This window comes from Dermacentor andersoni, chromosome 1 (assembly GCF_023375885.2).
Source record: "Dermacentor andersoni chromosome 1, qqDerAnde1_hic_scaffold, whole genome shotgun sequence".
NCBI classification, from domain to species: domain Eukaryota; kingdom Metazoa; phylum Arthropoda; class Arachnida; order Ixodida; family Ixodidae; genus Dermacentor; species Dermacentor andersoni.
The window spans coordinates 159,959,134-159,981,836 of record NC_092814.1 but is presented as its reverse complement, the minus strand read 5'-3'; the positions used below and the strand labels follow the sequence as shown (position 1 = coordinate 159,981,836).

The 22,703-nt window shown below is 44.3% G+C and overlaps 1 protein-coding gene across 1 annotated transcript in view; it reads right to left on the bottom strand.

The window, feature by feature from the left end:
* The window catches only part of LOC126547145 (transmembrane channel-like protein 1), an 82,552-nt gene that overhangs the window by 38,266 nt on the left and 21,583 nt on the right, over window positions 1-22,703 (bottom strand). Inside the window, exons 4-12 of the mRNA XM_055063017.2 lie at window positions 21,738-21,819; window positions 18,592-18,698; window positions 18,256-18,354; window positions 17,448-17,587; window positions 13,139-13,286; window positions 9,796-9,978; window positions 9,558-9,667; window positions 5,738-5,807; window positions 2,575-3,549 (exon numbers count right to left, since the gene is read on the bottom strand). Coding sequence (XP_054918992.2) covers window positions 2,575-3,549; window positions 5,738-5,807; window positions 9,558-9,667; window positions 9,796-9,978; window positions 13,139-13,286; window positions 17,448-17,587; window positions 18,256-18,354; window positions 18,592-18,698; window positions 21,738-21,819 — 1,914 coding nt within the window. The remainder of the gene's footprint in view (window positions 1-2,574; window positions 3,550-5,737; window positions 5,808-9,557; window positions 9,668-9,795; window positions 9,979-13,138; window positions 13,287-17,447; window positions 17,588-18,255; window positions 18,355-18,591; window positions 18,699-21,737; window positions 21,820-22,703) is intronic.

The window sequence follows — 22,703 nt, the reverse complement described above, 5'->3', positions numbered from 1 at the left end:
CTCGTGCGAATTGTTCCTTCATTTTCTCGTGTGCCTGAAATTTCAGCAATTTGCGGCAAGCTTGTGCCGCACCACTTAGGTAAAAGGCCTGTACCATTTCAGCCGCAACGATTCGCCGGAAGACGAGAAGAGCCCATACGTCTAATGAGGCATGTGGCCAACACCTTGGGTGACCAGAGTTTTTCCAAAGCATGGTTGTCGAGGGACTCCCTGCCTTCGCACGTGACATCACAGCTCAAAGCGCACGGACATATCACCTAGGAAGTGTTGGCTTCGGAAATGTGCATATTCAGTAGCTTATTTAGCTATGCTATATTTAGCTTTGAAAATCAACAATTTAGCCTGTTTTATTCACAAGCGCGCAAGCTGAGAACATGCAGAGACACATACGCGCGCGACATATACAAGGTGTTCAGGGAACACTCCAATTGTTTTTTTTTTTAAGTTGCCTGTGGCAGACTGCACAATTCTAGTCCATGAGCTAGTCTACTCGAAGAGGCGGATAATATTTGCATAAATGATTGAAATGCATAATAGACTATTTTACAAAATTCACGAATTATGTTTTTAACTAATTACCTTATGGCACATATTGCAATTTACAAATTCTAGTAGGTGAGACTTCATGGCATATCCACTTGAAAATAATTGTGTGGATGACACCTTGTACGAGATATGCGCCGTCAAACTTGCGTTAAAAATGCACTGTCGTTGTACTTACTTACTTAAAAATTTCGAGGACGCTTAAGCTTCGCCTTTAAGAGTGGAATGCGATAGCATTCAAAGATCCCTGACTGCTTCTCACGCTTCCCGGCAACTGGAGCGTATGTAACCGTAATGTTGGCCGCGAACGCTGTGCACGAAGAACGGGGTTTGTGGTAGAAACACGGCTTCTTGCGTGGGCCGCGATGCGGCAAAGGCGAGCGTCAGCTGGAGGTATTGCAAGGAACCGGGCTCGCCGCTCCGTGGCCCCCGAGACACCCGCGCGCCGGCGCGCGCAAATGGCGGACGCCGCGGCTGGTTTGTGAATGGTCTAAACGCTGTAAAAGGGGTTTCTTTGAGCTTTCGCCTAACAGAATTGTGTTTTCTCGTATAGTCAAATTACAGTACAAGAGCTATCATGTCTGTAGGTTGTGTGTATGTCGTAGTTTATGATTTGTTCACGTATTTTAGCTTGAGAAATTCAGTTACTTCAGTAAATTCATTGCGATACATGGACAGCCTGGGTATGGGTGGTTCGAAAATAATATTGCCGGCGCGACTTCCGACGCTGGGCTCCGTCGCGACAGGGGCTCCTTAACGCTATCGCGTTAAGACGTCGTTTTATGCATTGAAACAGAAACGTAACTGGAACGTCAATGCATTTCTGCGCAAAGTTCAGGAATTAATATCTCGAAACTAGTGTCATCGCTAGAATTTGTAAATTGCAATATATACCATAAGGAAATTAGTTAAAAACTTAATTAGTGAATGTTTGTTAATTCATCGATTATCCCTTTTAATGTTTTGTGTAGGCAATCTGCGCCTCTTCGAGTAGTCCCCAATTGGGCTATCTGCCACAGGCAATTTTTAAAATTTTTTAAAAGTGTTCGCTGAAACAATCGGTATAGTGTGGCTAACACACTGCAACAGCCTTATAGCAACTAATCACCAGTCTGTGATAAACTAGGGAAACGAAACTTTAGCTGCTTCTTCTGACCGATTGCACTGACACGTAATGGTTTGAAAGACCCAACTAAACCGCTATGATGCGGCGAGGCTGGCAGTTAAAAATGTCCACGACTGCAACTTCCACAAAGCTCTGTGCTATTTGCAAGAAAATGTTGATGAAACATTGCGAAATTATTTATGAATAAAACCAATTTACTCAAAGGTCCCTCATCACATGTTTTGTAAGCCGCCGCTCAGCGAACGGTCAACTAGGTAGAAGCAAAGGAAATGGTGCGGGTTGATGGTGCGACGATGCGAATTATCACCTCCCCCGCTACAGAGGATCTCTCACATTGTCTCGACTTGCAAGCGACGTTCCTTCCCTAACCCGCATCTAAGTCGTCGCCATAGCAGTTGCCAGCCTGCTCTTCCCTTCTTTTTCAATATTATATCTTTCCATATGTGCAAACCTAACAATAATGTAATAAAATATATTCACAGGCTGACTTACATCAGGTTTTTTTGCGAGTGGTAGAATTCAACCAGGTTTAAAAAGTAAAGTTCCCTGAGCTCCTAGGCAAAACGTGGGCAAGGCCGTGGATGATGGAAGAGAGTGGAATAGGGAGTGGCAGTTGGCCTCCCACCACGGCCTTGGGTGGCAAGAGTTTCACCGTTCGGCAACGTTTCCTCAAATTTTAAGAAGGGTTAGTTGCGCTTTCCCCTCCAGTCCTCTGGTTGCATATTTGGGCTACAAAACTTCACGACTACATTGTCATCGACTGCCTTGACATTACACCACTTATGTTCTTATAACCCTTCGAAGATGTTACCAATCCAGCGCAACATCATCAATGCTTCGTGCTTTTAAAATGACCTTCAAGAGCCAGGCATAGCTTTCATGCTTGCAATGAAACCTCCACGTACCTGGCCGAACATCGTCTCCCAACAGAGTTTCCTGAGTTTTTCTTTCGTCTGCTCGTCCACCTTGAGTAGGTCCTCAGGCCTAAGAGGGCTGCCAGGTTTCCGCGTACTGGGCTCAGTGGTGGTCGACGTTGTCCGTGTGGTCTCGGACGACGTCCACGATGGAATATCGAAAGGCCCGTCGGTGGCACCATTGCACACGGACACGTACACCACAGTGCAATTGTTGGGGTCTAAAGTCGTAGCGAACTCGGTCAATGTGGGCACGGTGGTGTCGTTCGGGTCCCGCGGGGTGCCCACTGTGCCCTTCCACAACGGTGGCCATTTTTCTGGCATGGAACTTAGTTCTTCGTCTGTTACGTTCACAGTCTTCGAGTAGTTGTCTACGTAAATGACTGGCATTGAAATGTTACCATCGGGACTCGAAGGGAACCGATATGTCCAGTTTGCCACACCTATCACCGTGAAATTAGTTATTCGTAGCAAGATGGCATCGTAACCTTCGAATAGCCTTGTAGGCGGCACCTGAGTGGTCGTGGGCTCTTCAGTTTGAGCTGTTGTTGGCGCCGTTTCGTTTATTAATGAGAGAAGCGTGGTGGTCATCTCATCCAGGTAGGTGCCGTTCGTGACGACCAGGCTCTCAGACTGCAGAAATGGCAGAATCCCTGCTCGGGTAAGATTCACGCCCAGTTGGAAAAGAAGCGTGCAGTTCACCGGAACAATAGTACAGTTGCCGTTCGGCGTAAAAAAAGGTCCCGATGCCCCCTGCGCGAAAGATTGTCCAACCAGAGCTTCAGCCAGCGATGCGATGAAAGGCTCCATTGTCGTGGTAGAGAAAATCGAGTCCTCCGAAATAGTGGACGGAACAAAAGTAGTGGCGTTGCTGTCGAGTATTGTGGTGTTCAGTATCGATGGTTCCAAAAGACCCATGTCTAACAAGTAGGTGATGTTCTCTTTTATACCGACAAGGGCACTGGTCTGGAAAGGAGGACAGAACAGAACGGTAGAAAGAACACATGCTTGTACAGAGAAAATCAGTGTGAGAAAAGGAAAAATAACAGAGAATACAAAAACAATGGTTTCTCACAAGCTGTGGGCTGTTGAAATTAATATTACTTACAACCTGGTGTACTTGCTTTCTGGTTTTGCTTATGTTTTCATTCAGCCGAAATAAAATGTGTAACACCGGTGACTAACTGACATCGTGCGATGAACCACGAGTGGCAACCATGAAGCGACACGCGGCGAGCAATGTTCACACATACGCGCCTTGCGAGCCGCCACCCGGAAGTGTCTTGTTTAATTATTGGGACTGGCGCCGCTTGCGTCTGCTTTCGCACCGAACAACTTTTATTGCGATAGTGCTTATATGGACACTCCAGGCGCATTTTGCCGTCGCCTTCATCGTGATGTTTCGTATAAAGTCCAAGGGCGATAACATCGTCACCGCGCGTCGTTTGCTGTATGTGCGAGTGAAAGCACGCGAGGGAAGCTGACAATCGCGGCTCAATATGGCGCGAGCGAAGGAAGAAAGCGGATAGCAAACGCGCTGTCTTCCGTCGCCGGAAAGACCCTGGGGGGACGGGATGGATGGGGGCGGCGTTGTGCCCCGGCAGCAACTGCGCATTTACCTACCGGGCGCAAGGGAAAATGAAGGTCGCTGCTCAATCTCGCGCGCCATATATGGAGGAAAGTGGGTAGGCAGCGACGGAGGGAGGAAGGGGCGGCGGCCTGGACCCCGCCAACAAGTAAGTACTTTGCACGGCCGCGCGCGCATCTTGAAAGGGACCTGCAGGCGGCTCATACCTTTGTGCGAGCCGTGTTGTCGCCGCTCTTGCGTTGGAGCGACAGACCGCACGAAGGTCACTTCGCTCGCTGCTGCTGCCGCGGTCGCTCACACCAGCATTCTGACCACGCTCATCCAGTGTGATGTGTTCATGTTTGCTTGTGCGCGCTGACACCATGCTTGTTAATTCAGTTAGTAAGCGAATGTTTCCACGTTTATACGGCTGACAAAACTACTATCCTTACTTGGTATAGCTGTCTACTCATTTGCAATTGCAACCGATGCTTCGCCTTTAGGGCGGAACTGTGACCATTTTGATGGGCACATTAATGATGATCTCATCGTTATCGCAGCATTTGAAGCAGAAAGTTGGGCTACTTGGAAATTAGACAAAGTCCTGTTTCAGGGCGTAAAAAAACGAAAAAGAGCGCAGAGAAAAAGACAACTGGACAGGTAGAGCCTTCTAGCGTTCTACCTGTACAGTCGTCTTTTCCTCTGCGTTCTTTTTTTCGTTTTTTCCTTACGCCCTGTAACATGTGATTGGCTTCTTGAGCCATCCGCGTAGTAGGTACGCGCTATGGTATAGAAAGCATGCAAGTGAGCAATGTCTTTGTTGTTGTTATCGATCATAGTTGCGTTATATTCATCTGTGGTTCGCGGCACCTCCTGCACCAGTTCATAGTGCAAATGTATCGCTACGGCGCCTGCTCTGACAGCATGGTTCGCAGAGAAGAAAATGCGATAATCGTTATTACGCTCAAGGCACATTCATTTGCGGGAATCCGGGTGTAAAATATGAGTTGGCGTATTCCGAAATCCTGCTCTGACTGTGTGTGATTAGCACATGCTGACTCCAGACGCTGAGCTAAACAATCACTCCGCGAGTGATTGACCTAGAACAGCCCCTATTGGACAAAAGCAACCATTTATGAGCGAGTTTAGCGAGCGACCTTCGCTACTCGCCAGCGTGAATACCTCATCAGTCAAGAGAGAGAGAGAGAGACAAAAGGGAAGGAAAGACAGGGAGGTTAGCCAGTGTAAATACCGGCTGGCTACCCTGTGCTGGGGAAAGGGGTAAAGGGAATAAAAGGAGAAGGAAGAGAGAAGAAAAAAAAAACAAGAAAAATGCACACAGTAACGTGATGTTACGCGCAACAATAGTCAAAGTCGTTCGCACAATTCACATGTCCTTAAGAACTTGAGCAAGGTCCTTAAGGCCTTGAGTGCCGAAACCCGTCTGGACCAGTGTCCTAGAACTCTCATCAGTCAAACTTCACATCAGTCAAACTTCACATTAAAATATGGCAGATCGGCCTGTTCACGCATATAACAGCAAACATCCTACTAAGTCCACCGACTAAAGAAAAAATCGTTACTCACCATACTCATGACTTTCCCAAACAAAGCGAAAATTAGAGTATATAAATTTAGCAAATATAATATCAATATTCTGAAAGAGAAGAAAAAACTGACATAAGGCAAATGTCCCGATTACATACATTTCTACTTAAGCGGAAAATGACCAAGGTTTGCATCCCAGACATATATCAGGAAGCAAATGCCGCGTATTTCAAACTGAGCGATTGATTGATTAAGTTTAGCTACCCAGAGCAACATAGAGACATCGTAGATGGAGAGATCCTTTAATTTGACTACCTGGGACACGAGCCTCCTTAGGCGAAGATTTTTTTGCCTGCCTCCTTGAAGCTAGGCGTCGTTCGGTCGCTGGTCGTGTTTTCGCCAAGTAGGCTGTGTGGTATTTAGGCTATCGTTTAATAAAGATAAAGTAGATGTGCGATGGTGGGATACGAACCAGGGCCCCTGTGTAGGCAGAACTTTTCTTTTTTCGGGAGGGAGAGGGAGCACCCATTTGACCGGGAGAGAGGCTGGGAAGCCTGCATAGAGCTAACACATAAATTGCAAGGGGTGGGGGAGCGAGGCACGTGCCCGGTGTGTTTCCCCCTGGCTACGCTCACTGCGGTGCTCCCAGATACAGTAACCCTATGCTTTCAGCATTAAGCAACATCTGCGGGCTTCTAACGCGCACTGAATACTCAGCTTTAAGATTATTCCCTCGTGGCAGCTAGCGATTTGAGATGGCTTAAATGTCGATTGATGCTTGAACACGCGCGAACGCGTCAAGCATCTCATCTATAAATCATCTCGACACGTGAACGTCCACTGAAGAGCCATGTGACAGTACGCGACAGTTGTATGTGGCGGTACCTTGCGGAAACAAAAGAAACGACCGCGTTGCGCGGGAGATGTGAATGGCTCATGAGTACTAAGCCTCTTTGCCAGGCTTATTCGCTCACAGCAGCTGGCTCTTTGGGACAGATGAAATGCTCGTTTGCGCTCGATAAATAACAAGTATAGCGCGACTGTGGAAACAAGTGGCGCTTTGTTTACAGCAATTCCAACAGTATGTAGGATCTGCATTATTAGTTTTCTTATTCCACCCCCATCGAAAACGACCGCCGCGGCTAAACATCAAACCCATGAACTCCGGCTCTGCAGCAGAACGCCATAGCCATTAGGCCACTGTGACGGGTAAACCAAGCCAAAGCACTCAGATTAGATATTAGATATTTAATATCTTTGTCCTGGTCTGGCGCACAAGTGCTCGTTGACAACTGCCACATTCGCTCAACTGTCATGATTGATTTGGGTACAAAGGCCCTGTGTTTACTTTGACCAAATTTCAAGACAAAATATATATTTTAATGTCGCCCGCTACACTCCGGCTGTGGTTCATTTGAAGCCGTTTCTTTTTAATATTTTGGTTTATCATTTTCATTTAATAATAATAATAATAATAATTTACAGTGAAACCCGAAAGAATATTACTATGCTTGATTTAGTAAAAGCTTATGACATACGGCGTCCTGGCCGCGCCAGTGTAAGAACGTAGGATCGAACTCCTTTCAGCTCCTACAAATTATTGAGACTTGGTCGTCGCAGTACGACAGCCGGGTTGTATTATTATTATTATTATTATTATTATTATTATTATTATTATTATTATTATTATTATTATTATTATTATTATTATTATTAAACTGCCGGGCCTAGTCACACAAGCCATTTAGGCTTCGACAGGCCCGCTTACTATGTATTTGTTCTTGTGCATTATTATTATTATTATTATTATTATTATTATTATTATTATTATTAACACCTTTCTTATGAAACGTCCACTGAAATGTTGCAAAATGATGTTTACAAGGCAATGCTTTGGTTCTCTAATAATGAAATTGTTGTAAATGCCCAAAAAACAAAACTTGTTTGTTTTCGCTCCCCACTTAAGACTACTGTTATTAACATGCCTCTCTACTTGCATGAGTCAGACTGTGTTCATTGTAAATGTGCGCCTATTCCATACGTGGACTGTGTGAAATATCTCGGAATCTATTTCGATTGTAATTTATCTTGGCAACATCACTTATCACTTATTTGTTCTAAACTGAGATCAGTAGCGTGGCTGTTGTTTAATATCAAAAGTATGGCACCCTTGTCTGTAAAAAAGATTATAGCACATGCACTAGGTTACAGTGTGTTGAGGTACGGCATTACAGTCTTTGGCTTTTGTTCTGATCGTTGGAGATGCAGGGTAGACCGGATTATAAAAAACATTCTTAAAAATGTTGCATACAATTCCCCAATAGTAACATCTGCAAATATCTTCCGTGAACTTGGTCTACCGAACTTCCATTCATTACTTTTAGAAACAGTTGTCGTTAAACATTTCTGGAATTCCGCTTTCAAACAAAAAAGTGCCGCCACAAGGGAGCTTAGAAAACATGTCCGTTATGTAGTTCCGCGTTCAGCCACAAGGTATGGCGCGGCCAGACGCTGTGCTTATGTGCCTGACTTATTTAACAAATTTCCAGAAGAAATTTTTTACGCGGCATCAAAAAGCACGCTCAAACACTTCTTAAAGCAGCTACAGTAAAATTAACCTCTTGTACATTTTTTTTTTTTTTTTTTGCATGGCAACATTTACCTCTTCAACTTTTGTTATATGTAGATAACCAAATGTTATCGTGTTCTTTTCAATTTTCTGCCATTCGTCTTTTTTTTTTTTCTTCATGTCTCATCAATTTAGGTATATTTTCTTGCCTTGTCTATCATATTCATTGGCACGGTCCTACAAGCCAACTAAGGCTTAGACCGGCCTACTTGTGTTGTTTTGTATATTGTGTGGCAATAAACATTATTATTATTATTATTATTATTATTATTATTATTATTATTATTATTATTGTTATTATTATTATTATTTCTCGCTTTAAATGCGAGCGCTTTTAGGTAGCTTGTAACAAGTTTGATAAAGGTCATTGACCTTACGATAGAGCTTTGTTACAAGTAGTCCAGAAAACTACTATGATGAAGTTAATGCAGTTGTTTATCTACATTTCGATCTTCTGTTCTTGTCCCACCAGCAAACTTGGTGCCATCAAACGCCTCACGCTTCAACTTCAAAGGCCAGTTGGGGGCTTTAATTTTAATGGCATTAAAACTTGGTGCAATTAGCGACAAAATGTGCTCCGACAACTAGGTCTACCCTCGAAAGCGTACTCGCGGTCTTATATCTTTGTGCGGCGCAAAACGCTTCAATGACTGAAAGAAATATGTAACAAAAGTCCTCTGACTATATGTTGGAACCACTTTTTCGCGCTTAAGTCATCAAGATTGCTATTTTCAGTCTGAATTCTTCAAAAATATAGGCATCATTTTTCTTCAACTACATCTCGTCCGACAGCCATTACCCACAATACTTTGTGACATGTATGCACATGCCTATACCAGGCTCGAAAATAATAGCATAAGGGCACGTAGGGCCTCAGCTGCATAGTTACAATAGCGTTGTCCTGATAATACGGGTATCATAAAGCCTTGTGAGGCAGGATATTCATTCAGACATTGTTTATTAGTTGGCGTTTGATGGGTGAGGTTTGCTGTCCTGACGTAATTAAATCACGTAAGTCAAGCATCCTTAAATCAAGATTGTGTGAAGGGCATGTTTGCTTACGTCCGTGTCAACGGGGAAAAGCTAATGGCAATAGCCTTGCCCTGATGACGTTGGTATCAGAAAGTATTTCCGTTGCACAATCCTATCCTAGCCATGGTTCTCACGGTTTACTCCGAAGGTAACTAAAGGAGCAGTGATTATTTTCATGTGTGTTTCATCCAAACTTACCTTGCTAATTGCCATCGAAGTTGTATACGTGGGTGATACTGCTCCATCAAACCAATGAGATCAAAGAGATTAGGGTAAACAATGGATATCATTGACACCACCAAGGTCACCTAGAAATACGAGACATGTGCATGACAGCATTGGACATTGTGCGTGACAGCGTATAGAAAGGGCGGAAACAGAAAGGGCTTGAAAAACAAATAATCTTGCCGCGCAACCTTCAAAACACGCAACGTACCTCATTTTGACGATACCAAGTCTTTTCAGCTTCCGGTTCTTGTGACCGTTCAACTACGAGAACAACAGCGTATGCACTTGATGCAAGCAGTATTAGAACTATTAAATTTGCCAGGGCCCTAAGAAACATAATTTTCCAACTCCTCTCTTCCTTTTTTCGTTCCTTCTCTTCAAGGATTGCTTCCTGCGTAAATAAAAATGCATTTAAGAAAAAGTTTTTTTAAGAACAAGTTGTACACGCAACAGCGCGGATGCTCTTAAAATTGTAACGACAGCGGACAGAGTAAGATGAAGACTTGAAGTGATCATGACAGACCGAACAATAAGCAAATTATGTGGTTTTACGTGCCAGAACCATGATCCAATTATGAGGCACGCCGTACACTCTTAAACAACTGTACACCCTTTGGTGGGCATATTTGTCAGGTAACAATAATCGTCATCTATCTTGCTTGCGTTTCCTTTCTTGAAAACTCTGCGCTCGCTACTTTCCTGTCGAGATTGCTCTGTCATGCTGATAACGCACATACCGTTCGTGACTTGGAAGTACCGGGCTTGCAGCGTTAAAGAAAGGAAATGCGGACAAGACAGACGACGATTACCGTTGTGGGGCAAGATACGACCCAAATCATGTAAATTTGCTTAAGAGTGTGATGGGGGACTCCAGAATAATTTGGACCACCTGGGGTTCTTTAACGTGCACCTAAACCTAAGTACACGGGTGTTCTCGCATTTCGCCCCCATCGAAATGCGGCTGCCGTAGTCGGAATTTAATCCCACAATCTCGTCCTAAGCAGCCCAATACGATAGCCACTAAGCAACCACGGCGGGTCGTGGCTGAACAAGGGAAGCATCATTCTATAATGAAAGTTTTGTCTTCGTCAGAGCAAGGACTCCGTTGCTTGGCAGCGTTTATGCAGTTCACGCTCTCCTAGTAGCGAGTATGATGAGGGTTACAAAAGAGTGAGGTGAGGGCTGGGTAAGGGAAAGGTTAAGTTCAAAAGGAGGGTTAAGTTACGATAGTGAAAGAGGAGAGCGCCGGGTAGGGGGAGGGAGAGATGCTGCAAGTTTTACAGCGAAGCTGTTAGCCTCTATCGGGATTTTTTGTGTCCGCACGCGCAGTGCTCACACAAAAATGTGGGCCGATCCCGGAGACAGTGAAAAGAAGCGGGAAGCCCACAATGCGCTGCTTCCCAAGAGGCATCACATGACGTCATCAGGTGACATCACCTGACGAAGACGTCATTGCGTGAAGACGTCATCAGGTGATAGCGTCGAGTGATGATGCCGTTATTGTATATTCGAATTACGATTCAAAGCTATCATGTCTGCAGCTTGTGTGTACGTCGTTCTTTACGAATGCTCTGACGCAATTTGAGAAATTCATAACGCACTTGCGCTTGGCGGGGGGCCTAGGGAGAATGTGGATGTATGCGGCACTTCAGCACACATGCGCGCGCGCGTGACGTACGTGCGCGCACAATGCATCTGTCCTTGATACGTGGGCTTTCTTCCCGCTGCATCTGTCACCCAGCGTGTGCTGCGACCGTAATGGACATTATGGCAAACACTGTCCCAAAATCGTCCCTCCACCTAGCAGCCGCGGCCACTCAGACACACCTCAAACGGCAGCTGGAAAAGGGCTTTGTCTTTGAGTTTCCGCGGGACAAAATTTTTTCTCGTACATTCGAATATCATGTCTGCACCTTGTGTGTAAGTCGTACTTTGCGAATTCTCTCTCGCAGTTTACTTTGAAAATTGAATTGGTTTAATGAGGCACTTGGTCTTGGCGGAAGGCCTGGAGGAATGAGCATATATGCGGCACTTCCACACACGTGTGTGCGCGCGTGACGTACGTCGCTTGTGGTGGTGGTGCTTGTCTATCGTCGGCAACAGCTTCGCTATGCATTCGCTGTCGCAGGGTGGAATGGAGGCGGATTTTTTCTGAAAAGTAGGGGTGGCACAGAAAGAAAATACTGAGCTTAACAATCCCAGGTAAGCAGGCGTTTCCAGCCCAATCGGCTTAGTTTTTTCCGGAAAACAACAAACTAAGCAGACATGGGAGGGTTCGGAAACGATTTTTACGTAAAAGGGGCAGGGTTGCATCAACAGGTGCCCAGGTAAGAGCGTGCCAATAGGATACGAAAGCAATGAGTACGAATGCGCTTCTTCTCGAGCATTGAGAAGAATAAAAGCAGATTCACTGATTAGAATATACAGGTAACTATCAAATGAATAAAAAGGGCACTAAAACTAAACGAAAGATGATAAACAATAAATTAAAGAACATAATTAGTACAAAACATGGCGTGCAACAAAATGGAGCGGAAGGAGGGGGAATGTAACATCAATAGCTCGCTCTTATATCACATGCAAGGTAGCCCAAGTTAAGCGTTGCTGTTTTTATATCCTTGTCATTACTATAATGACTACTCTCCATCTCTCTTTAAAATATTCAACATTGGTTACAGTATGTTGGACTTGGGGATAACGTTTTTAGATCTCTAGATGTCTAGAAATCTCTAGATAAGATTTCAAGATCTCTAGCCGAACAAAAATGGTAGAAATAAAGGTCTTGACTGTAGAATACAGTTTAAGTTCTTGTAGATGTAACCTGGCAAGCTAAAATCTTGCATGAATACTTCGGAATGTTTCTTGACCGCATCTGTGCTATGCCTGTTTAATCTAATTTGCAGTGATTGTCCCGTTTCGCCGGTGTATATTTGTGGCAGAACGAATTCATTACAGCATGTACAGATAGCCCAGGTAAAGCACTTTCATTTCGTACACGTGGAAATTATCGGCGTTTTCAGTTTTTTGTCATTTTGAGAGTGCTTGCAAGTATGATACCTGGTGCGAAAATAGGCTATTATATTAGCCTACCCTCGCCCCAGGTGCCACAACTACTCTTTAGAAGAACCTGTAATCCCCCCGTCCTCCTCTTCAATCCACCTTTCCTAACTCTCCCGACTAATTCCTCCTCTTGAAAATTTCGATTTCTCTTACACAATCTTCGCCCCCTTTCGTACCCGTTTTTAACCCTCCTACCTGGGGAGAATGAGCATATAAATACTGCCAAGGAATACAGCTGTTGCGCTGACGAATTTCCTTTGTTCTTCAGGCTGAGGCCTTCCATGGTCGGCCACTGTTCATTCCAGATTAGTTAATTATTTCTCTATTGTACTTCGTGTGCCTATTGGTTATAGCGACAGTAGTAATAAAAAAGGCAATGACTTGTTACACTGTGCTGTCAACTTAAAGCTCTTTAACCATCTTGATTGCCAGTGGTGCCGCAGGCTCAAGGCGCACACGTTAGTCACTGCCAATCGTGCATGTTCACTGACCTTGAAACTCATTACGAGAGATGCTACTTTATTGTGCGCTGTCTCGGAGTTTCCAATCATGAAGTCCCAGCCCGAGAAGAGTTTCCATGTGAAGGTGCACTCGTCCTCTTTTTCCGTCATTTTGCTTTGACGAGAGTTCTCCGCCATTCTGACCAGGAGAGCCATAAAAGTTAGTGTAGTTATAACAAGTGCTCAATTTGTCAATAGCGAGTCTATCAACATTTCTCCGTGATGATAATAAGTACGCGTATTTCCTCACACCTCATTCAGGACGGCAGAGAAGAAAATCACCCGCCTGCATGCTTGGTGTAGAGAAGTTAAAAGTGTTTTCTTCGGGTATATAACAATAACATAGGCAATGCAGCATTACGTTGGTCAAGGTCTACATGGTGTTTCGACTAAGGCTTTCGAAAATCCTTGTATAAAAGGGCTTGCGAGGTGGCTTCACTGAAATGTCTAACCACAGCGACGACCATTAAAATATGCATCTTCACACACTTCGCATGCTGCTCTTCTTGTCTGGTTCGGGGCCGCCTGACTCCTCCTTTCCATAGACACACTTAGGCACCGTAGGCCTTATTTTGCGACAATTCATTTAATTTTCCCAGACTTCTTTTCTTATCATCAGTTGCGCAGAGTGGCTTGTTCCGGCGATAAAGGTCGCGGAGGCGTCCGAGCCGCGTATGAAGATTGAAAAAAATAGAATGCATCGTTACCGAAATATGTCCTCAAAAACACTTTTACGAGTACATTTTCGAAAAAGCTATGTTTCAATGAGTTGTGGTTCACTTAACCTATCAAACACAAAGTGGGCGAATCAACTCCACTCTCCGAGCTCGCGCCTCTCGCTGCACTGATCATCCAGTTTTAAGACAACGCGTCGCTATATAGTTTTCAAATCGACATAACTTCAATGCTTACTTCATTTCATGGCAGAAAAGTGACCGATGTGACGCCTAACGGAGGCGTTAATTATTCCAAATTCCAGCGGCGATGCGCGTTCTCACACTAATGAGGCGTTCGCCGTATCAGTGGACAGCCATGCACTATCGAGCAGAGTATGAGCTACAACACGCGACCACTTGCCACGCCCTTTTGCGTTGTAGTTTATACTGAGCGCGAAAGTACATAAATCCACTGCTATTTGCTATCTACAAGCTTTCTGTCGCTCACGCTATAGAAACATTTGAGTAGCGCCATGTAGCAACTGCAGTGCAAATTTTGTCTGCGAATAGATGAGGCGACTGTTTCACTGCAGGACGAACATGTCAGGTGCGGCCGTTGGGCCAGGCCGATCGCTGTCAGATAACTGCGGTTGGGCGCTACCGACAAATATGCCTCTTCGACGGACGCCTCCCTGTAGAGTGGTCAGATGATTGAAACGCGATCCTCGGAGCGCATGGCTGCCGGCGCTTTTTGCACCAACCGTGAGCGCTGGATACATTGAGCTCGTGCATACTGTTATACGATGAAAGCGAGAGCCTTTGTGACTCATTCCAACTATATTTGGTCCATAGTGATCACCCAGAGCTCACCGGTGGTGCAGCATCGCGTTTCAATCGTTGAGCATGGCACGTGAAATTCAGTAGTTTCTGCTTTCTAGAGTACAACCAGCAAAAGAGTTCGTCGTACCTGAGCGCATGGGCACATGTTCACAAAAATGCTCATACATTACAATTGTTCGTAAGAGAAAATTCCAGCCAATTCTAGTGCTGGGCCTATTATTAGCGAAGGCGGCCAAGCAAAGGCAACGAAAAGCTTTGTGCACGGCCCCTAAATTTAGAAAAATAATATAACCAATACGGACATGAAACGTATTCTTTGTGGACAAGTTCTATTTAAGATTACCGCCTATAGACAACTTGCCGCCGCTGGGCGCCGAAACCACAACCTGTGAGTACAGCTCTCACCGGCGGCAAGTTACCTTTTCGTCAACTTTCATTTCCCTTTTCTTCATTATTTTCTACATTTCAATTTCAGCCACAGCAGCCATAGCCACAGCAGATACAGTTTGCCCGTACTGACCAACACATGCCAGACAAATCTTCGTGCTCTACAGGCTATTCAAGGTCGGGCTCTCAGGGTTTGTCTTGGTTTGCCAAAATGCACATCGACAGTAGCGACTATTGCAATCGCCCGGGACCAACCCATACAAACACGCATAGCGGTGGAAGTGTTGAAAGTGCACATTAGGCCCGTTGCCCGTGCCTGTTCCCACCATCTGGCAACACTACCGTCAGAAAGGCCGCAGGCATCACTTTGTACCACGATTTCGGATTATTGCTCCTGCCTTCCATCAGGCTTCACCCCCGCAACTAAGCCATCGATTCCTCCATGGTGTTTGGCTCGACCTGCAGTGCACCTCACCATACCAGGAATCAGGAAAAAATCTGAGCTGTCGTCACCTGCTCTTAAACAACTAACTCTGCTCCTTTTGCACGAGAGGTACGCCGACCACGTACATATTTATACTGATGGATCGGCTACTCTCCAGTGTTCCTCTGGAGTCGTGGGTTTCCCTGCGAAAGCCACCACCATCAGTTTCAAGGCCTGTCACCCAACGACACCAATGGCTGCGGAACTTGCAGCTCTTCGGGCTGCACTTCGTCTCGTCAGCCAAGAACAACCTCGAAGATGGTCAATATTCAGTGACTCGAAGGCAGCACTGCAGTCTTTGCTATCAGCCCTGCGGCGTGGACCACACAAACAACTGGTATACGAGATTAGAGAACTAATCCATGCCTTGACTGAGAAAGGACACCACGTGGCATTTCAGTGGCTTCCAAGTCACTTCGGCGTCATAGGAAACGAACACGCCAATAACGCTGCTCGGTCGGCTCTTCAAGGCGACGAAGAGGAGCCGATACCATTATCAAGGACAGATGCCGCAAGAAAACTTCGAATGCTCAGCCGAGATATCACGTTCTCCTTGTGGAATGCAGGAAGTTTTCAAAACAACCGGCTGCACAACCTAGACTCTTCTCTACGCCTTTGCATTCCAGCTGGACTCTGCCGTCACGAAGCTACCCTGCTTTGTCGAATATGGCTAGGGGTGGCGTTCACCAAGTCATTTGCTTTCCAAATTGGATGGGCCGACGACGCCTCGTGTGATAACTGTGGTAACGAGGAGACTGTTCAGCACCTTCTCTGTGACTGTCCTCGCTATAATTTACAGAGACGATCGCTCGCAAACGCGATAGGGCGCTTTGACCGAAGACCTCTAACAGAGGAAGTTATATTAAAATGCCGCCATCACAAGCCATCGCAGCAGAAGGCGACGAGAGCACTGTTGCAGTATTTAAGGGCTAGAGAATTGGACAAGCGGCTGTAGCATGAACAGATGTTCATAGTGCTGCAAGTGCTACTGTGTTGTGCGGTGACAGTGTGCGGCGACAGTGACCAACTGTGATTGTATGTCTGTGCTCCTTTCTTTCTTTATCTCCACTTTCTTATCACTTTACCTCCCCCTCCCCTCTTTCCCCAGCGTAGGGTAGCAAATCGGATCTTCCCCTCTGGTTAACCTCCCTGCCTTTCCCCTTTCCTCTATCTCTCTCTATAAGCCACAGCTAATATCCGCTATGATTTCTTTGGCTTGAGTGCATGTTGGCTTTATATGGTCATGATTAACAAAAGTAGAGCCCCTCAGTTTCCCGTCTCTCATTCGCCTAAATAACTGCCACTTCGAAAGGAAATTTGAATACTGTTTGAGACTGATTAGCGCGCTGACACAATTTAATGAAGCTTATAGCCCCTGTCACTGTACTTAGTGATTTCGATTAAACTACTCACGTGTCAGGCATGCAATATAGAATATGCATAAGGATGTGCGAAAGCCTTAGTTTAGGCACACTGTACATATGTATATTAAGGATATGTGAAAGCTCGAACTAAAGCACACTATATATATATATATATATATATATATATATATATGTGTGTGTGTGTGTTTTAAGGATATGTGAGAGCCTGAACTGAAGTAAACTGTATATATCTATTTTAAGAGTCATATCACCTCCCTTTCAGAAGAACGACATATTGCTCACAGTAACTGGTAGAAATTGTATATATTGTGGTTTACTCTGCGAAAGGTATTTAGCAGATAAGCCTCAGCACAGCGGTTGCTATCAGGCTTGTTCAAAGCAATCAAGATGTTCGCAGTGCGCGCAATTGATGAAAACATGAGATGCTTTCGTGCACGTACACGCGCATTCGTGATGACTAATCAAATGCGCTATAGCAGGCATTTTTTCGGATCAAAAAGTATCAGAATGTTTTATGTAATCAAAAGAAGTAAAACACAGCTACTCACTTGCGAAGTATCACGAAGAAGCTGAATATGTACATAGTTAGCGAAGAGAGTAAGTAAGCGAGTGGAAGTCGGTATCCTTCCTCTGTCATCTCTCTGTTGCTGTAATATCCGTAAAAAATTGGTGAATACTTTAAATAACCCTGAAAAAGACAATGAAAGGTAACGGTGATCACCTGTATACATAATGTAGTAAAGGAATATTTTTCTTTGCCGACTATAAATGTACTCCGTGAGTGCCCATACATCGCTCTAAATTTTTCGAGCTTGGAAACGTCAGTGGATACCTCAGTAAAAACATGCGTTATCGTGAAACCCGTCGCTGTCATTTCCTTTTAATCATGGATACACAAGGCTAAAGTACTCGTGTACGGTGAAAAAAACGCGAACAGCAAAGCCAAGAATGACGACACGTGTGTTCGTATTTTATGTTTACCAGCCGCGTAGTCGTTTATGCCTCTTGGTATCGGTGTCCGTCATTTTAAAGCGTTGATTATGTCATTCCGCAAATACCAACTAGCATGAGAACTCAAAAGACTATTCGTACGTACGAATGGCGTCTGGCACGTTCTGCATTGTGTATTTGGCCATCGTAGTGCGGCCAGCGCTAAAGCACTTGCCCATCCCATATTGTTCTTTTGTTCTTACAGATTTGTGAATTTTGTCCCTCATTTTCTTGCACCAGCTTCAGCTTTCAAAACAGCGCACGGTTTTAGTACGCCATAGCAGAGACCTATTAAACAGTATGCAGACCGGGAAGCTATTCAGTGTCGGTGAAAATAAAATAGCAAAGAGAAAAATATTGTCGTACCTCAAACTCCCATATAGCTTGCAGGTTTAGTGCACTTTTCATTTCCTCACTTTCGAGTTGTTTTCTCATTCCGCTTGGGTCGTCATCGCCACGTAAAACCTTTTGTTCCAACAGAAAAAAAAAATAATTGAAAACATGCACAGGTACGTGAAAGGGTCTGTCTTTTACCGACGTCTTAACTACAAGGACGCTGCGGACAGACTAGAATTATTTTTTATTTTTAACTTCAAGAACGACAATAGATGCATATGCACTTCCCTTAGGCTTACTTCACGACCAGGTAAAGCAGTACTATACACTACTGAAGTAAATGGGCATGCATAAAATGTTGCGTACCTCTGGAATCATCAGAAAACAGGAAACGAAAACAGCGATGAAGATGTTCAACCAGAAGACCCAGCGCAGAAAAATGAAGTAGGAAGCCACGACACTACCGAAATGACCTGAAAGAGGTTGCAAATTGATTCATTATGTTCACTTGTCACGATCGCTTTTTTGTCTTTGCTCAGGTCACGTACAATAGCGGTATGAGAAAGCAAACGCCACCGCACATTTGAATTCATTAAGATACATAAGCTCTGTGATTGTTAAATATAGATTTGAATTAAATAAAACACACATTTAACACCTGCTAAAACCATCAGAAGCACACCATGCGTCTGCAGGTGAACTCTCACTCTATCTATACGACACATCCAGAAAAAAAAAAGGAAAGGAAAAGATACAGAGCATAGGAAACGGTGGGGAGAAATAAGAGCAGTGTAGCGTTAAGTCATTCCTCTTGTCACCCTTCCTTTCCCTGATTTACTTTTTTTACTTCGATCCCATTACGCTAAAACAAACCAGCACGCCATATAACCCCTGATTTTGGTTAGGCCACCTGTTTCTTTTTTTTTTTTTTTGCAGTTCCAACAGATTTGCTTTAATTGCCCCTGCTTGGTGATGATGATGATGATGGATGTGGTGTTGGCGGTGATAATAATCATTTATTGGCATCCGCTTCGAAATGGAATGGTGACACATAGTCACCTAGTCTGCTTGAGCTTATTAGGTTATCTGTACACGCGTATCATTTTAGCATTTTGTATATCTCTGCTTGCTCATTTCTTTCTTCATTAACACCTCCGCATCTACCTTGTACAGTTACCCATGCCTGTAACGGAATCGGTCCTATCAATCTCTTATCTGCTTCTTCACCACCAATACTCTAAACGTATCTTGCTAATCTCGACTGCTGACGGGTAATGCTTCTATTTGCAACGAATCCCAGCGCTTCAAGAAGGTGGACGTTATCTACGGATCTCTCTGGATGAATGCTTGCGGCTTCCATTACGATCTGCTGAGTTGTCTCCACATCTTTCCTACAGCACACACATACGTCAACCTGTTGCGAATATTTGATCCGGTATGTTTTTGCCCTTAGCAACTAGCTCAAGCCTCAAATAGCAAGACACTGCCCTTTGTGTTACCGTCCAGATTTCCCTTTCTGATTTCTTGCTTGACATACTTGTAAATCCCCGTGTTCTTTTCTTTATAACGTAAGCGTTTTTTGAGATTGCCCCGGAGAAACCGTGTCTGTCCCGCAACGCCTTGTAAATGGGAAATAAGTGCGTAATTGGTCAAGTTAGGACAGTTCATAGTGATAATAGTGTAACTGCAGAAAATTGGTAGCTTTAGAATGGATGGAAAAAAAAAACTGGTCATGTTGCCGTCGCCTCGATATAGTCATTCGATACAATAAAAAAGTTTAAAATGATAAGATTGGCAGATGTGGTCTGGCAAAAAAAAAACGTTGTTGTAGCGGTTAGGCTAAGTTCATAAGATCGCCTAAAAGGGTCGGATGTGCCGAGACGATTTCTTGAAATGGCACTAAAGAAACGTAAGCTTGGCGAAACGAAGAAGCGGCGTAGGAGTGCTGAACGACAACGGATATATTGTAGTCGGCAGAAGGAACAACGACAACAGCGACAGGAACTAGAAAATAACCAACAGCAAGAAGAGGAAATAAGGTGTTTAACAGCGGATTGGAAACGAGGTTATTCGGCGACGCTCGATCAAAAAAGGCTGCAGACATTCTAAGAATTGTCTACTAATGCGTAAGCATTCTTTGGCTCCGGGAAAAGCGATGGGTAGACATGCATAAGCTATCAAAATAAGTAAGCAAAAGCCAAGTACCAGCCGAGTCAAGGAATGCTTACGCATTAGCAGAAAATTCTCAGAATTTTTCTAGCATTTTGTTCTTCTATCCTTAGCATCCAATTTACTGTATCTGTTTCCTTCACTTTCCTTTTGGCGACTCCGGGTTGTCTATTTACTCATTAGACTACACTTCCATTGTCTACCAACTTTCTTGACTCCTTCCTCCATTCCATGTCCACGCTTTTGAGGCACGGATATTTGTGGATTTTAGCCGCCCATTTAATTTCATTCATGTTGCTGAGTCTTCAAAACAAAATTTGCTCTGCAGTTCTTTGACTTTAAGGGAAGCCCAAACCTTATCACCCTGCACTGCCTCATTTGTGGTTTTACCGTGGGCCCCAAAAGCCAACCGGCCTTCCGATCTCTGGTCAATTTCCAACCCTGACACGATGTCTGATTTTAAGCACAGCATGGTATTTGCAGACATTACCGCCAGCACCATTACTACTTTCCAGATTCTTCGCACCACCTCATATTTACTATAGCCCCAAAGTGTTCTTTGTTTTATTATTGCTGCATTCCGCTTCCCCTTCATTCTTGGATTAACTTCTTGGATGCTTGAGTAGGTACTTCATTCATTTATGCATACTCCCAGGCATGTAAGCGCAAATAATGCACCCCTCCAGGTGGAGTTCTTGGGAAAGACATTGCTTTCTCGGCATATCCCAATGTTAAGTTAATAATTAACAGTTTCAGTAAATACTTCCTTAATTGTTCACTTAGGACACACGTTACGATTGCGAAATTTATGCCGTGCAGTAATAAGTCACGACCATTGAGCAGAAATTCTCAGATTAGCCCCTGGTCAGGGATATTTGTCTCCAAAATGTGGTGCGAAAGGACAGTTAACACATTCGCGGGTACGCCTTGACAACCAATGTCAGCAAGCAAACAGAAGAGGCTAAGTACTTGAGCATCAAGAAAGTTGCGCGCCAAGTTCAATGCCTGGCGGTCTCTTGACGCTCATGCATGGGTTGACCTACCAATTACTGATTCACTTAATATGCGGCACACCGCCGGAGCTATCGCGGGCCACTCCTGAATTTCAGGCCCCACGCATCGAAAACCAATAGGTGGCTGGGATTCAAACCACTACATTCTTTCGTGCCGTTTTGGAAATTTATTTCTATATTTCACGTCATAACAAAGGCAAACCGAGGGTCCGGAATCATGATCGTGCGCCTACCGAATTATTTCTCTCGCAAGTAATGCGAAGTGACACTACTACAGACCACGACACTGATGTGTTTTCTAGCGCCAATAGTTGAGGATCTCAAACTTACTTTCGATTCTCTTGATGCGCATTTCCCATGGTGTCAACGTCACAACTAGTTCAGCCACCTCGCGTTGCAGCCGATGCCATGACTGGAAAACATTAAGAAGTCAACAACGGCAGCCAAAAGAGCACGCTCAGGTTTGAATAGTGCAACGCGCAAGAATAACCACTTGGCAACAGTGGATAAATACTGGGCAACATTAACCCTTTAGCTCCCAAGTTTTCTTGCTTATTTTTCTTTTTTCTTAGATAAGCGAAGAATATTTACATATTTTTTTTTATTTCCAGTAATTTTATTGCATACTTTATCCAGGTTCAAAAAAACATATTGCATGTGTTATTTATTCCATATTGAACACAAAAATTATTGAAGCCATCTGCTCAACAAAATGTATTTTCCCTCAGCACACGTGTAGAGCTAAAGCGCAATTATTTGAGCAGAGAAAACCGAAATGAATCGAAGATGTCAAAGAAAATGTTCAAGGGCCGAAACTTAAATGTACGACGCGAACTGAGTTAACGAGCATGGCTCTTTTACGGCAAGCAACAGCATGAACGAGTATATTGCTGATCTTTGGCGACATCGGTGCAAGAGCTAGGACGAGTACAGCTCGGGCTTGGTAGTTAAGGAGTTCATGCAAAGCAGCTCACGGACGCAAATGGTGCGGCATTCACAAAATTAATCATTCCTATTGAGGTGCTTGTCACCCACTTGTGTCTTTGCTATCATCTCGCTTGCTATCATAAGGCTATTATGATTGGTCAGCAGTGATAGTTAGGAACCATTATTTGGTGCGAATGGCCTTGATAATTCCAAGCCCAGGGCCGAATTCAAAATGTTTTCATTCGCACCATCTGCCATTTCTAACATGTTTGCTATCTCCTGTTTCTTCAAGCCACTCTAGCGTACGAACACCCTTGCGAGTATTACCTGGTACGCTAGAATGATTTATGACAGCAGGTGCCAGCGAAT